The sequence below is a fragment of the Elephantulus edwardii genome, unplaced genomic scaffold, assembly GCF_000299155.1.
Source record: "Elephantulus edwardii isolate Elephantulus edwardi_28Jun2011 unplaced genomic scaffold, EleEdw1.0 scaffold00030, whole genome shotgun sequence".
NCBI classification, from domain to species: domain Eukaryota; kingdom Metazoa; phylum Chordata; class Mammalia; order Macroscelidea; family Macroscelididae; genus Elephantulus; species Elephantulus edwardii.
The window spans coordinates 8,511,612-8,525,652 of NW_006399780.1; the positions used below are offsets into that span (position 1 = coordinate 8,511,612).

At 37.4% G+C, this 14,041-nt stretch overlaps 1 protein-coding gene across 1 annotated transcript in view; it reads right to left on the reverse strand.

The window, feature by feature from the left end:
* The window catches only part of RANBP2 (RAN binding protein 2), a 66,871-nt gene that overhangs the window by 17,017 nt on the left and 35,813 nt on the right, over positions 1 to 14,041 (reverse strand). The window contains 4 exon segments of the mRNA XM_006883824.1: positions 513 to 3,108; positions 3,289 to 5,463; positions 6,794 to 6,888; positions 11,613 to 11,748. Coding sequence (XP_006883886.1) covers positions 513 to 3,108; positions 3,289 to 5,463; positions 6,794 to 6,888; positions 11,613 to 11,748 — 5,002 coding nt within the window.

The following is a 14,041-nucleotide window of genomic DNA, read 5'->3' on the forward strand; positions in this document are numbered from 1 at the left end:
GCTTTCTCCTCCCATGGAAGTCTTGAAAATCCAGTGGAGATGCTAGGCACTGAAATCAACTCCAAGGCAGTTTAGTTTGGTTGTCTAACAGTTATTTATCCCAATGGTCGTATTCTTTGCTCACGTCATAAATAGCAGCAACACTAACAAATAAAATGTAAACATTTCAGCCCCCATTTTTTTTTAGTGAACAGAATTTTTTACCCTTAGAAAATTCAAATTAATGCTCATTATTCAAGTTCAAGAATCATTATGTTAAGCTTTCATATTATAAAATAGTGCTCTATCCTAAGAAAATATAAATTATCTCCCAATTGTTGCAACAGTAGGACTGTTGGTATTTGAATATTCTAAGGAAAATTTACTTAGGAAATAAAAATATCAAATAATTTTAGGTGTTCACAATGTACAAAGCACTGTTTGTGGTCCAACTTCAACAGATATTAACAACTTAATTCTGTATTAAGAAACGCAGTAAGAGGGAAAACAATCTCCTTACTCTAAAGACTTACCTTTTTCTGGAATTTTAAATATGTAGTTAGTTGAGGTCTCCTCCTTTGGAATGGAAGCAATGAGATTTCTGGCTTTGCCATCTGAAGTCAGTTTGAGATCAGTGTTCCTTGACAGTTCACATTTGCTAGAAGATTCCACTTTTCTTTCAGATCCAGTCTGGACAACTGAACTAGTTTCACTATCATTATTTTTCATAGGTGCATTAAAACTAAATCCAAACAAGGAACCAGTGGCTGAACTGTTGCCAAATGCAAATGGCTTTGATTTTTCACTACTAAAAATGCTTTTAACAGACTCTGGACCAAAGACAAACTTTGGAGGAGAAACCACTGCTTTTGTTGTAGATTCAGATGTGGTAGATACTTCTGCAACTTCTGAAGTTGCATCTGCTGTATCATCTCCCTGATTTAAATCTGTCCTCTCTCTCGTAGTTTCTTCTAATACGGCAACAGCAATTTTGCCACATGGTGACTCTCTGGGAGTCACTGAACAAGGAACGTGAGGTGTTATCAGAGAATCTCTCTCTTGGGCTATTTTTGCTTCATCAAAAATTTACTTAAATGAGTCTGCAATATCTTGTAGTTTAAAACGGACAGCCAAATGTTCTACCTTTCTTTCTCCATCTGCAAAATCACATGCAGTCCAGACCCACACTCTTTCTGTCCCTTTCATAGTTTGTAAAGTCATGTCTGGGGTTATTCTGTGATTTGCACAAAGTTTTAATACCTGGTCTCTTCTCATTACTATGCGAACTTGCTTATTATCGTAATTCTGTAAAATCTTTATATCGCCAATACCCCTTTCTTTCCACTGTCCAACATCTTTATCATACCTATAGAGTTTTGCTCTGTGACTAAAAACTACTTGTTCATTTTCCTCACCACTAGACACTTCGACTAGATCAGGTAAAGGTACAACAGGTTCAAAGTACTGTCCACTATCTCTCTCTTCTTCTTGAGTGACATCAGATTCTTCATCTGTGCCAACTGAAGTCCCACTCTGATTCAATTTAGCAGGAGACTTGGATGGACTCAGAGCAGATTTGAAACTGAAGTTAAATCCTGTTGTTGATTCACCAAAGCGAAAGAGATTTTTCCTCACAGGGCTACTTGCCAATGGGGAAGCATGGACTGAGCTACTACTGACACTATCATCCAGTGCATCTTCTCTTAAATCATAGTTGTCCCACTCTAACGTTGGCCCAGTGCTTTCAGGATTTGACTTACTTGTATCTGAAGCACATATAGCACCTGAACTTGTACTCTCATCATCGGTAACTTTTGTTTGATCATTTGTCAAAAATGTTTTGAAATCTTTCAGTCCACTCTTCATTTCTTCAGCTCGCTGTATTAACTTGGCAGCTCGACCCGTATCAACAAGTTTATGGGGAGTCTGAAGTGGTATATCTAGAAGAAGTCTCTGACATTCTTCAAATTTTTGCTTGAATTCTTCAGCTAGCTCTGGTGTTTTAAATTTTGCTGCCAGGTGCTCCAGTTTGGCATCACCATCAGAAAAATCACTAGCTAACCACATCCAGGCTCTATCTGAACCCGAGAGAGGCTTCAAGTTCATCGTAGTAGTTATCCAATGATTAGCACACACTTTTAGTACCTGTTCCCTTCGCATTAGCATTCTTAGTTTACCATTTACTTCATTTTTGAGGATTTTTAAGTTCCCTAAACCCCTTTCCTTCCACTGACTTATCTCAGCATCGAATCTAAATAATTTTACCCTCTGTGAATAAAGAACTTTTTCATCTTCTTCCCCTGTTACAAGTTCTACTTTTTCAGGCATCTGAACTACTGGTTCAAAATGGATGTCATCACTGTCCTCAGTTTTGTAGGCATCATCATCTTTCTCAAGTTCAGCCGAAGTATTGGCCTTCTCAACCATCTTACTACTCTGTGAAGAAAATAATTTTTCTCCAGCACCTGAAAATCCCTTAAAATTAGGATCTTTTTTGCCAAATTGAAATCCTTCTCCCGAAGTTGATTTTGCAAGATCTGCAAAAGTAAAAGTGCTACTAGTCTGACCAAAAATCAAACCACTTCCATCCTTTTGGCTACTGACATCTTGTGCCTGGAAAGCAGTGTCACTGTCAAAAGGCTTTTCAGTGTCACTCTTCTTCTCTTGACTTCCTGACTCCTGAATGCCAAATTTAAACCCATCAGCTGACACAGGGATGGAAAAATTAAAACCTTCTTTGGTTGATTTAGAATCTGCAACAGAAGAACTCTGAAATACAAATGATGGTGTATTTTCTTGATCCACATGTCCAAATTTAAAACCTTGATCTGCACTGCTAAATTTAAAACCTTTTTCTAAAAAGTCAGTTTTAAATCCTGTTCCCCCTTGACTTCCTGGTGTATCATTTACCTTAGTTTTTGCACCCACCATGAAAGCTGAAGGAGTTTCTGCAGTGGGTTTATGAGATGGTTTAGAAGCATAGCAAGCCACACATTTTAAGGAAGAATTCTGATTTTGTAGAGAGCAAACACTACAATCCCACTGTCCTCCTTCCTTTGTGAACATTCCTTCAAATCCACTCTTTGCTGTCTTGGTTATATCTGAAGAGGCTGGAGCATTAGAAAGCAGCTGATTCTGTTCACGTGGATTCTGACAAGCAATACAATTGACAGCACTTGCTTCATTTTGTACCAGACATACACTGCAATCCCATTGTCCTTCCTTTTTGGCAAACATTCCCTCAAATCCACTTGCTGGAGTCTTATTAGTATCTGAAGTACCAAATTTAAAAGAGGATGCTGCTGGAACAGCAGAAGTGGGCTGGTTCTGTTTATCTGGATTCTGACAAGCAACACAATTTGCAGCACCTGCTTCATTTCTGACTAAGCATACACTGCAGTCCCACTGTCCTTCCTTCTTAGCAAACACGTTCTCAAAACCACTCTTTGGAGCCTTGTTTGTGTCTGAAATACCAAACTTAAAAGAGGATGATGCTGGAAGAGCAGAAGAGGGCTGGTTCTGTTTATTTGGATTCTGACAAGCAACACAATTTGTAGCACTTGCTTCATTTCGTACTAAGCATACACTGCAGTCCCATTGTCCTTCCTTCTTAGCAAACATGTTCTCAAAACCACTCTTCGGAGCCTTGCTTGTGTCTGAAGTACCAAACTTAAAAGAGGACGATGCTGGAAGGTAAGTAGGCTGACTCTGTTTTCTTGGATTCTGACAAGCAACACATTTTGCAGAACTTCCTTCATTAGGTACAAAGCATGTACTGCAATCCCACTGTCCTTCCTTAGGAGGAAAAACAGACCTAAAATCACTACTAACAGACTTAGGAAGATCTCCCTGACCGAATTTAAAGGTAGATGGCTGAACAAATGAAGATCCATTTTTGCCAGGAGACTTTGTACTCTGGCAGGCAACACATCGAGATGCAGTAGGTTCATTTCTTACTAAACAAGTATTACAATCCCAGTGACCTTCTTTCTTTGGCGTCACTGATGCAAATCTATCTTGAGTGCTTTCTAGGTTAGTTTTAAGAATGGGAACAGTTTCAACTAATGATAGGCCAGTATTATTTGGATTTAGATTCTGGCATGAAACACATTTTTTAGCGGTTGGAGCATTCTTTAGTGAGCAACTATTACAAAGCCACCAAGACCCATCTTTCTTTGTAATTTGAATTTCAACACTATCCTTGTTTTCATGGCTCGCCGGTTCTTTGGCAATTCTGAGATTCTGGTTTGTTGATACGGCTGCATTTGCTCCTGAGGCTTTTAAATTGGTCTGGGCCTCTTCAAACTTGCATTTAAAAAGTGCTGCTTCTTCAGGAGTTTTGAATCTGACAGCAAGTTGTTCTGGTTTTGGTGACTCATCAGCATAATCAAGGGCATGCCATACAAAAGATCTGTCAGATCCAGCATTTGGTGCCAGTTTCATATCTGGGTTTATGTAATGATTTGCACAGATCTTCAATACCTGCTCTCTTCTCATCAGAAGTCGAATTTTACCAGATGTTTTATGCCTTAGTATTTTTACATTGCCAATGCCTCGTTCCTTCCACTCTTTGGATTCTGTATCAAAACGGAACAATTTTGCACGGTTGCAGAAGATTTCTTCCTCATCTTCTTCACCAGTTTTTACTTCAATCTTATCAGGAAGAGGTACTACAGGCTCAAAGTGAGGACCATCATCATCTTCATCCCCATGGGCACTTCCTCCATCTGCTTCATGATTCTTGTTTGCTAATTCTGTAGCAGATGCTCCAAATACTGATTTCACTGGACCATGGAAAGTAAACATATCATCACTTCGGCGAAAACCAGTATTCTTTTGTTGATTTGGCCCCAGGTTTTCTGCAAACGAAATGCCAGGCATATTTTTGCTTCCAAAATTGAATGTATTTCGAGGTCCAAAGGTTTGTCCAGGAATAGGTTTTGGAGCACTATATCCATCTCCTTGCAAAGGTTTATCAGAAGTTAGAAGCCCTAAAAGGCTTTCACTATTATTGTATGCTGTAGAAGAGGGCTGTGTCACAACCTGTGGTGAGGAAAACGTGAAGTCACCATCATTTGATTTGAAATTTGAGTTAAATTTAAAAGGAGTTGGTTGTGATGTGTGAGCTGGTGTCAAAGACTGCCTTATTCCTTCACCTGGAATGGGCTGAACAAAATTTGATTTTCCAAATTCTATAACTTTAGAATCTGTAGATCTTGAAGCATGAGCAGGTGGTTTTGTGAAATAACCTGGTTCTGGCAAAGGTGGATTTGTGCTAGTTTGTTGAACATTGTAATTAAAATAATCATCACTCCTGGGTGATATAATTCCTGTTGCCGGTGACTCAAACCGCAGGGGAGGACCATACATCTCTTGAGAGAACATACAAGCAGATGAGCTTTGCACTGGTGGTGTGTGCATCTGTTGTGAATAGGCATAAATGTGCTGTTGAGGTGGAAGCCTATTCATGCCATACACTGGACCCTGAAAGAAAATAAAATTAAAATTTTTAGAGACTGTCTACAAAATTAAAGATACTGAGATACAAACAATAATTCTCCCAAACACAAACATTATAGGTAAAGAAGGTATCTCTAGAGTATGTAATAAATGCATCATTATGAGAAAGCAACATAAAAATACAAAGACAACTGAAACTTATAGTCCTTCTTGTCACATAATTAAAAATTAAGATGTATAGTAACAGCTTCTTTTTTAAAAAAACCCTACTTCTTTAACAATAAACCACATGATATAGATTGTCCTCATTCCTAAATGTATCAAATAATGTTAACTATAATAATGATGATGAAGACTAACACTGATTATTTACTAAAAGTGCAAAACTGGGCACTGTTATCAGCACTTTATAATACCTCATTTTAATACCACTCAATAAATTATAGTATTATCACTATCCTCATTTTACATATGGGGCAACTGATCTCTAGAGATTAAAAAACTCGCTCAAGGTCACAGTAAGCAGAAAAAGCAAAGTTTAAAGGCACCCAAGAACCTCTGTCCTCAAAGCTCTTGCTATTTATTATATTAATTCTAGGTCTCAGTCAATAGATAAAGGGCATGCCACACAAAGGGGACATAAATGCCAAATTCTTGAAGAACATATTAAGTGCTAATACTGTACTACTTATGTAATTTCTCTGAAAGAAGCCTAAATCATTAAGAGATACAGTTGATCCTCATTATTCACAGATTCTTTCTTCATAAATTCTCTTAACTCATCAAAATGTCTTTGTAACCCCAAAAAATCATTACTTGCAGCCCTTTCACGCTCATTTGCACACAATTCAGAGTAGCAAAAAGTAAGTCACCTAAAATGAGTCACATGTTTCCAGCGAAGGTCAAACAAAGCCACACTCTGCTTTCAACCTTCATATCATAAAGAAGTCTCTTTTTGTAGGCTAGTGAGTGCCACTTTTAGTTTTGCTGTTTAACATGGTCCCAAAAATAGTAATGAAGTCCTAAACAAAGAAGGCTATGATGTTGCCTTATGGAGAAAATGTGTTTGTAAGTTTATTCAGTTTTATTTAGTCATGAGTTTTACCACTGTTAGTGAATTTGTTTTAAAAGGTATTTTTAAATAGAAATACACATTAAAAAAACGTTATATATTGCTCAGGTGACAAAGAAATGTTATAACTCGAGGCTCACAGGAACCTAACTCTGTGTTTGCCCTAAAAGAAGTGGTTGATTATTTGCTAATTCAGTGTTCAAGGCAGTGTCATTGACCATAACGACCACAAATTACAAGAATCAACTCTACTTAATTATGTATAAATTATTCCTTTGTTACCTTTGTGGGAGTTACATTAGCTGCTGGTCTGAGAAGATACTGGGAATTATATGCTGGTGACTGACTATAATATACTGAAGGGCCAGTAGTTGCAACTAAAAAACAAAACAAAATAAAAAAAAAAAGGAAAAGAAAACACTGTTAAAAAATCTATACTACAACAAGACTGCCTAGGTAAGCAAGAACTATAAATACAAAAGCAATATAAGTCAAAGGAATATTTAACTACGCAGATTTTTAAATTTCTTTACATCAAATACATCACAAGATAAAAAAATAAAACGACAAGCTAGGAGGGAAAAAAAATCACTAAATAGGATGAATGAAAAATAAGCAGCACCATGGTTATCAACAAGACCAAGTGCCTCACAAGCATTAAAAAGGGAACAAAGAAGAAAGGGCTTATTGGTCCATTTTCTAAGATTGGTAAGTTAAAGCATAATCATGCTAACATTGGAAATAATGAGATGCACTAGTCATAGGGAGTGAAAGAACATCTAATAACTTTAAGGATTATGTATTTTAAGTGAGCCCTAAAAATCTGCAGATTGATGATGTTGCATTTTGTAAACTCACACTGTTACTAAGAATGTTTAGATCCAAAAAGCACCTTGTAAATGTATGGAAAAGATGTCCATTACACAAAATGTATTATTAGTTAAACTTGACAAAATAGAAAAAGTACATCTTGGTTCATAACACGTCAAAACTAACAATAGTAAATTGCTTCATCTGTTTTATGAGTTTTGTAGAAAACAAAACAAGCAGAAGATTGGTGAAGGAGTTGTGCTGACAAACCAAAGGCACAGAAATCAAATCCACCAAATGCTCTGTGACAGTTAAGTGGGCAATTTCCACTTGTGTGATGATTAACTCCCTCTGAAAACCTGCTGGAGGGGCCAGCTATGAGTCAGCTCCAACTCAACAGTACCTAATAACAACAACAACAAAATACATGGAAGAAGCAATACAAATTGTGACCCAAGTGACACCAAACAACAGATTCCAAAGAGCACAGAAAAAGCTAACAAATCTGTATATTCTTTCCACGATGTCAGTTACAAAGAGAAATGATAAGTACTGAAGCTCAATTTTAAATTGGGATGGGAAACTAATGGGATTGTCTGGAAAAGAGAATTCTTTTGGAAATATTTAGAGAAGAAAGATATAGAATACAGAAACTGCTGAACAATGTTTATGAGCCAAGAGTTCAAAATTTAACTAATGATCAGTTACTGTGACTCTTAACAGTAATTAAAAAGAAAAATATAAAGATTTCTTACTAACCTATTAAAAATATTCTCAATGAAAAATATGCACAACATGAATAGAAAGCTCAGCAAAGAAATATAAAAGTTCAAAGTGTTAAATAAGCACAACTCTGTGACTCTTGGCAACTCAGTGAATATAAAATTAACTTAAAAGGAAGTTTTAAAATGGTTCTGTTTTTGTTCTTTTGGCAAAAGATCTTTGTCAACCAATAAAAGTCATCACTGGCAAGAGAGCAATGAGATAGCACTATTTGACAGTTACGTTTAGAATGTCAACTGGCAAAGCTTTTCTGAAAAGAAATTTCCCAACACAAGTGAAAGAATTTTTAAAATATCCTAGAATCCTAGGAAATGCATCCACAGTAGTATTTGAATAGCAAAAACTAGAAATTAAATAAAGAAACCGTGTTTGTGGTACTTACAACGTGTTAAAATATTCTTAAAGAACATCTATTAAAAAATGCCCATAACTTACTATATTTTAAACCTAGGCTAAATAATCTACACATAACACGAGAACAATCTCATAAATCAAAATGTTAAAAGGACTAAAGGAGAGAGAAAAGCAGTTACTTTTCATCTTCTTTTTTTTTATTTAATATATTTTGGGGGGGGAGGATGTGTGTGTGTGTGTACACCATCAAGTCAGATCTGACTGGTACAGGAGGAAATTGTGCCTCCTTTTCCAGCAAAGCATCTGGTGGATTCGAACCACACATCTCAAGGATTGCATTGCAGCTTCTTGCCACTAGGCTACCAGAGCTCACCTATCTTTCATTTTCTTAACAGTTTTCCATAACTTCTGAATGTTTCCTAAGATCACATGAATGGTTTTATAACCATCCTGGCCTAATGAATAAGGAGTTGCACTGCTAACTCTAAGGCAGCAAGTGTGAATCTACCAGCTGCTCTACAGGAGAGAGACAGGCAATCTTCTGTGTGATTTGCAGTCTCTGAAAACCCAAAGGAAGGTAAGCTATTAGTTGGTTCTGACAGTAATGATATTTTGGTGGTGGTTTTTAAAAAGACAAGGACTATCTTGGTTTATTTTTACTTTCATTAAAAAAAAAAAATCACAAGGGGAGCTCTGGTGGCCTAGTGGCAAGAAGCTGCACTGCAATCCCAGAGACTCATGGTTCAAATCCACCAGATGCTCTGCCGGGAAAGGAGGGAAAATCTCCTCCTGTACCAGTCAGATCTGATCTGATGGTACACAGACACACATACACAAAATAAAAAAAAAAAATCACGAACACAGAAATGGATGTGAGCCTTTCCAATGCCATAAAACGGCTTTCTGACTTTCTAAGTCATCTGGAGTCTCAGTTTTTCTCAAATGCAAAATGAGGATTTACATCTGTACATTTCACAGGTCATTCTGGAAATGAGACTATGTGAAAGTTAAATTTATTATTTATACAACCAGAAGATCTTTTATACTTGTACACAAAAAAAGTAAACATAAACTATGATTCACAAGGAGCCAATAAATTCCAGGTAGAATTTTAAAAGACCTAGAAAAGGTTGGCCAGTATATTTATCTTCCATACAGTCTCTGCATAATGCACAAGGCCAAGTAAGCAAATACTTTATATATTTGTCTATTACATCTGACATTTAAAAATTGTATTTTAAAAGATTTTATCTTTCTATTAAGTTGCCTGTAAAGAGAATGAATGTCACAAGAAGAAAAGGAGGTCTGCTGGCACAGTGTGTAAGCTCACAACTGCTAACTGAAAGATTAAGTTTGGATTCACTTACTACTCTATGAAAAAAGATATTCAATACCCCTCAGCGGCACAAGTCAAAATCATTGATTCTTCTGTCATCCTTAATCATTACTTAGCTTTCTGATGCATAGCAAGTAGCTGTGAAGACCACAGCCTGGATTAGACATACCTTAGTCTCCAGACTGACATCATTGCTCTTTAGCACTCGGGAGAGGTCCCTAACTGTGGACTTTCCCAAGGCAATTTGCTTTTTATTTCCTTACATATGTTCTAATGGACCACAGCACCAATAAGCTAGCAGAAGATACCCCTTAACATCCTAAATTTTTCTTGTGTTAAATCTGCCACTGAAGAAATCAGCCTCATGTAAAACCTATTTTCATTTTCCTATCTGGCTGCCTAAAAGTGTATCAGACTGACAAGTGATTTTAAATTATGCCACCTGAGTTTGAATGTTGACTATCAATAACTAGGTTCCTAATATGTAAAACTGAGATTAAAAACGGTACCTGCCACACTGGGACACTATGATTAAATAAACTACAAAACTTATCTTTGCAGAGCCTGCTGACAATAAACACTAAAAGCAGTAAGCACTCTGTTTATTGCTTAGTATATAACATATACTCCACACACAAATGCTCACAACCACCATGTGGAGAAGAAAAGTGTTTATATCCATATTTCAATTAAAAGAAGCAGGCTCAGAAAAGTCAACCTTTACTTCACATCACACGGCTAGTAATAGAGCACAACTTCAACACCAAATAAATACAGCTTGGCTTCAAATTCCTTCCTTTCTTCATATGGTGTGCACTAAGTTAATTCCAACTCATAGCACCCACACAGGACAAAGTGTCCAGTGGGGAAGATTATAATTAATTTACCCCGGAGAGCTACATCAGTGTTTAAAGGGCTGATTTCTTGGTTAGTATCCAAGCACTTTAGCACCATAGTTTAAGGATCCTTCTCTTGATGCTATGGCTAGTTACTTCAAAATAAATAGCAGTACTGGTTCATGTCCTGCCTCTCAGATGTCATCAAAATAATTCTCCAGAGGCTTAAGCTCTTAAATTAGGCATCTCTTAGTACTCAAACTAATGTTTTTCACATTATAAGTCTCATTCTCTGAGATGTTCATTAAAGGATCCTTTAAGCCTTTATAAATCACTGGACCAGACAAAATGTGTCTCAGCATGTAGTTAAAAAAAAATCTCGCATTGAAAAACAAGGAACTCATGCAATATTATTCAAAATGGGTGACCCTGGAGGACATTATGCTGAGTGAGGTATCTCAGTCACAAAGGGACAAATGCTATATGGTGCCACTGTTGTAGAATGAGGCTGATACAGGGTGGGGTTAAGACTGAGAATAACTAGATGAAATATGTTTATGGCATTGAAGTCTATGGGGGAGAGAATAGTTTAAAAGTTTTATACTATAGGGCATTATGTTTATCGTAAGAGTATGGAATGAGGGTTGCAGAGTGGATTATATTTGGGGTTGGGGTGGGGTTGGAGGAAGTGCGGGGGGTATTGTGTATCAATGAGGGAGTTTTTCTTTTGCTTTTCAAGGAGAGGAGCTAAGGGGGGGGAGCGGGGAGAAGGGTGCAACAATGAATAAATGGAATTCCAAAATCTCTGTAGATGTTCATTGAAATAAAAAATAAATAATTTAAAAAATCAATCTCAGTAAAACAAAGCTTTTCAAGTAACATATATAAACAGATACAGTAAGACATGTATATAAACTAATTAAAAGCAGGAATGAAAAAATGCATTTTACTATCACCAACAATTATCCAACTGCCAACTTACCTGTTAGTGGAGCCCCATGAAAAGTTTGTGATCCCTGATATCCATCAGGCATAGAGTCTGGTCCATAATTCTCTGTGGGCCAACGATGAGGGGATGCAGAGTTACCACTATTTAATTTCAATTCCTGCATTTCTTTCTTTTGGGGAGAAAGAAAAAGAGAGAAAACAATGTTAAATAGTCATATCATGCCAGAAACAATGCATGGGCATACATTTTCAATTTCTTTCCTGACAGTATCTTTTAATAGATTCTATTTTCTAGAGAGATCTACAGAAATATATGGCTGTCTTAATAACATGATTTTGTTCTTGCTGTTAGGTGCCGTCAAGCTGATGACTCATAGCAACACAATCAATCTGAACCCTAGCCTATCCTACATCATGCTCACAATCCCTGATAGACTCTAGCTCATTGCTACAGGTCCTCTGGTGGCCTGGTGGCAAAGAAGTTGGACTGCTGACCCTAGGGCATACTGTTCAAATCCACTAGCCGTTCTGTGAGAAAAAGATGATGAATCTCCTACTATGCAATTTAAGCCTCTAAAAACCCCCTGGAGAATTCAGCAGTGAGTCAGTTCCAATGCAATGGCAAGCAACAACATTTTTTGTTGTTGTTCAATATGATAAAATATAGCAACAAGACTAGAATGTGGTTTTTAGAAGATTATAATAAAACCACTGACAAGCTAATAGAGGAAAATAAGATGATGAAATAATAAACCTCAACTTTTTAAAACTTTATCTAGTCCTTTCACTTCCTATGATGCTGTTGTTGTTAGGTGCCATGAAGTTGAACAGACCCACAGCGACCCTATGAACAAAAGATCTGAAACCTCTCCTGTCCCACACAATCCTCACACTTCCTGACACAGTAGAGCCCACTGCTACAGTCACCTTGTCAATCCACCTGGTTGAGGGCCTTCCTCTTCTTTGTCAACCCTCCACCCTACCCAACATCATCATGTCCTTCTCCAAGGAATAGCATCTCCAAGCAATATGTCCAAAGTGTATTAGGCAAAGCCTCATCATTCTTGCCTCCAAAGGGTTCTCTGGCTGCACCCTCTCCAAGGCATATCTATTCGTTTTCTTGGCTGCCCATGAAATGTTCAGTAATCTTCTCCAACATCTCAGCTCAAAGGCATCAATTTTTTTTTTCTGTCACCCTTATTCACTGTAGAGTTCTCAGACGCACAGCTAGTAATCAGAAAGAAAATGGCCTGAATCAGATGCACTGTAGTCCTCAAACTGACATCACTACTCCTCAATAATTTGGAAAGGTCCCTAACTGCAGATTTTCCCACTGCAATGCGTCTCCTTATTTCCTGACTGTTCATACCAAGGATGTTAATTGTGGATCCAAACAAGATGAAACTGTTGAAAATTTCAATCTCCTCTCCTTTATAACATGGCCTGTTGGTTCAGTGGTAATAATCTTTGTTTTCCTGATACTGAAATGCAATCCACACTGAAGGCTGCATTCCTTGATCTTCTGCAACAAGTGCTTCAAATCCTTACTTTCAGCAAGCAATGTTGTGTCATCTACATAATTCAGGTTATTGATGAGTTTTCCTCCAATCCTGATGTCACACTCCTCTTCATAGGGTCTAGTTTCTCGGTTAATTTGCTCAGCATATAGACAAACGCCTTTACATAGTCAATAAAGCACAAACAGACATTTCTGTGGTATTCCTTACTTTCAGCCAGGATCCATCTGACATCAGAAATTATATCCCTGCTGCCACGGTCTCTTCCAAATCCCACTTGAACTTCTGGCAATTCCCTATCTATGTACTATTCCAGCCATTTTGTAATGATCTTCAGCAATATTTTGTTAGCATGTGTTATCAATGAAATTGTTTGATAATTTCCACATTCAGCTGCCATCTAATTCATTCCTTCTATAGTCCCAACCTAGATCACTGGTAGTGGTTGTTATTAAGTGCCAACTTGTTGACTACACACTTGGTACCAACACCTAGGAAATCAAGACAAGTTTCACTGGGAAAACTGCTGTCAGGAACCTCTCCAGAGTACTGACAAGCAATGATGTCAGTCTAGGACTAAGGTGCACCTGATCCAGGCCATGGTCTTCACAATTAATGACTTTAAGCTGTGGTACTGGAAGACAGTATTAAATATACCATGGACTGCTAGGAAAACAAATCGGTTTACCCTGGAGAGGGTTAAACCAGACAAGGGTTTTGAAGCTCCATCTGACATACTTTGGGCATGCTGCAAGGAAAGGGACCAGTCCTTGGAGACAGACATCATGCTTGGAAGGGTTGAGGGATAGCTTAAGAAAGGAAGACCTTGGATGAAATAGACTGACTCCAAAACAACTATGGTAAGAATACCAAAATATAACAGAACAGCAAGCAACAAATGCTGGCGAGGATGTGGAGAAACTGGAACTCTTATTCACTGTTGGTG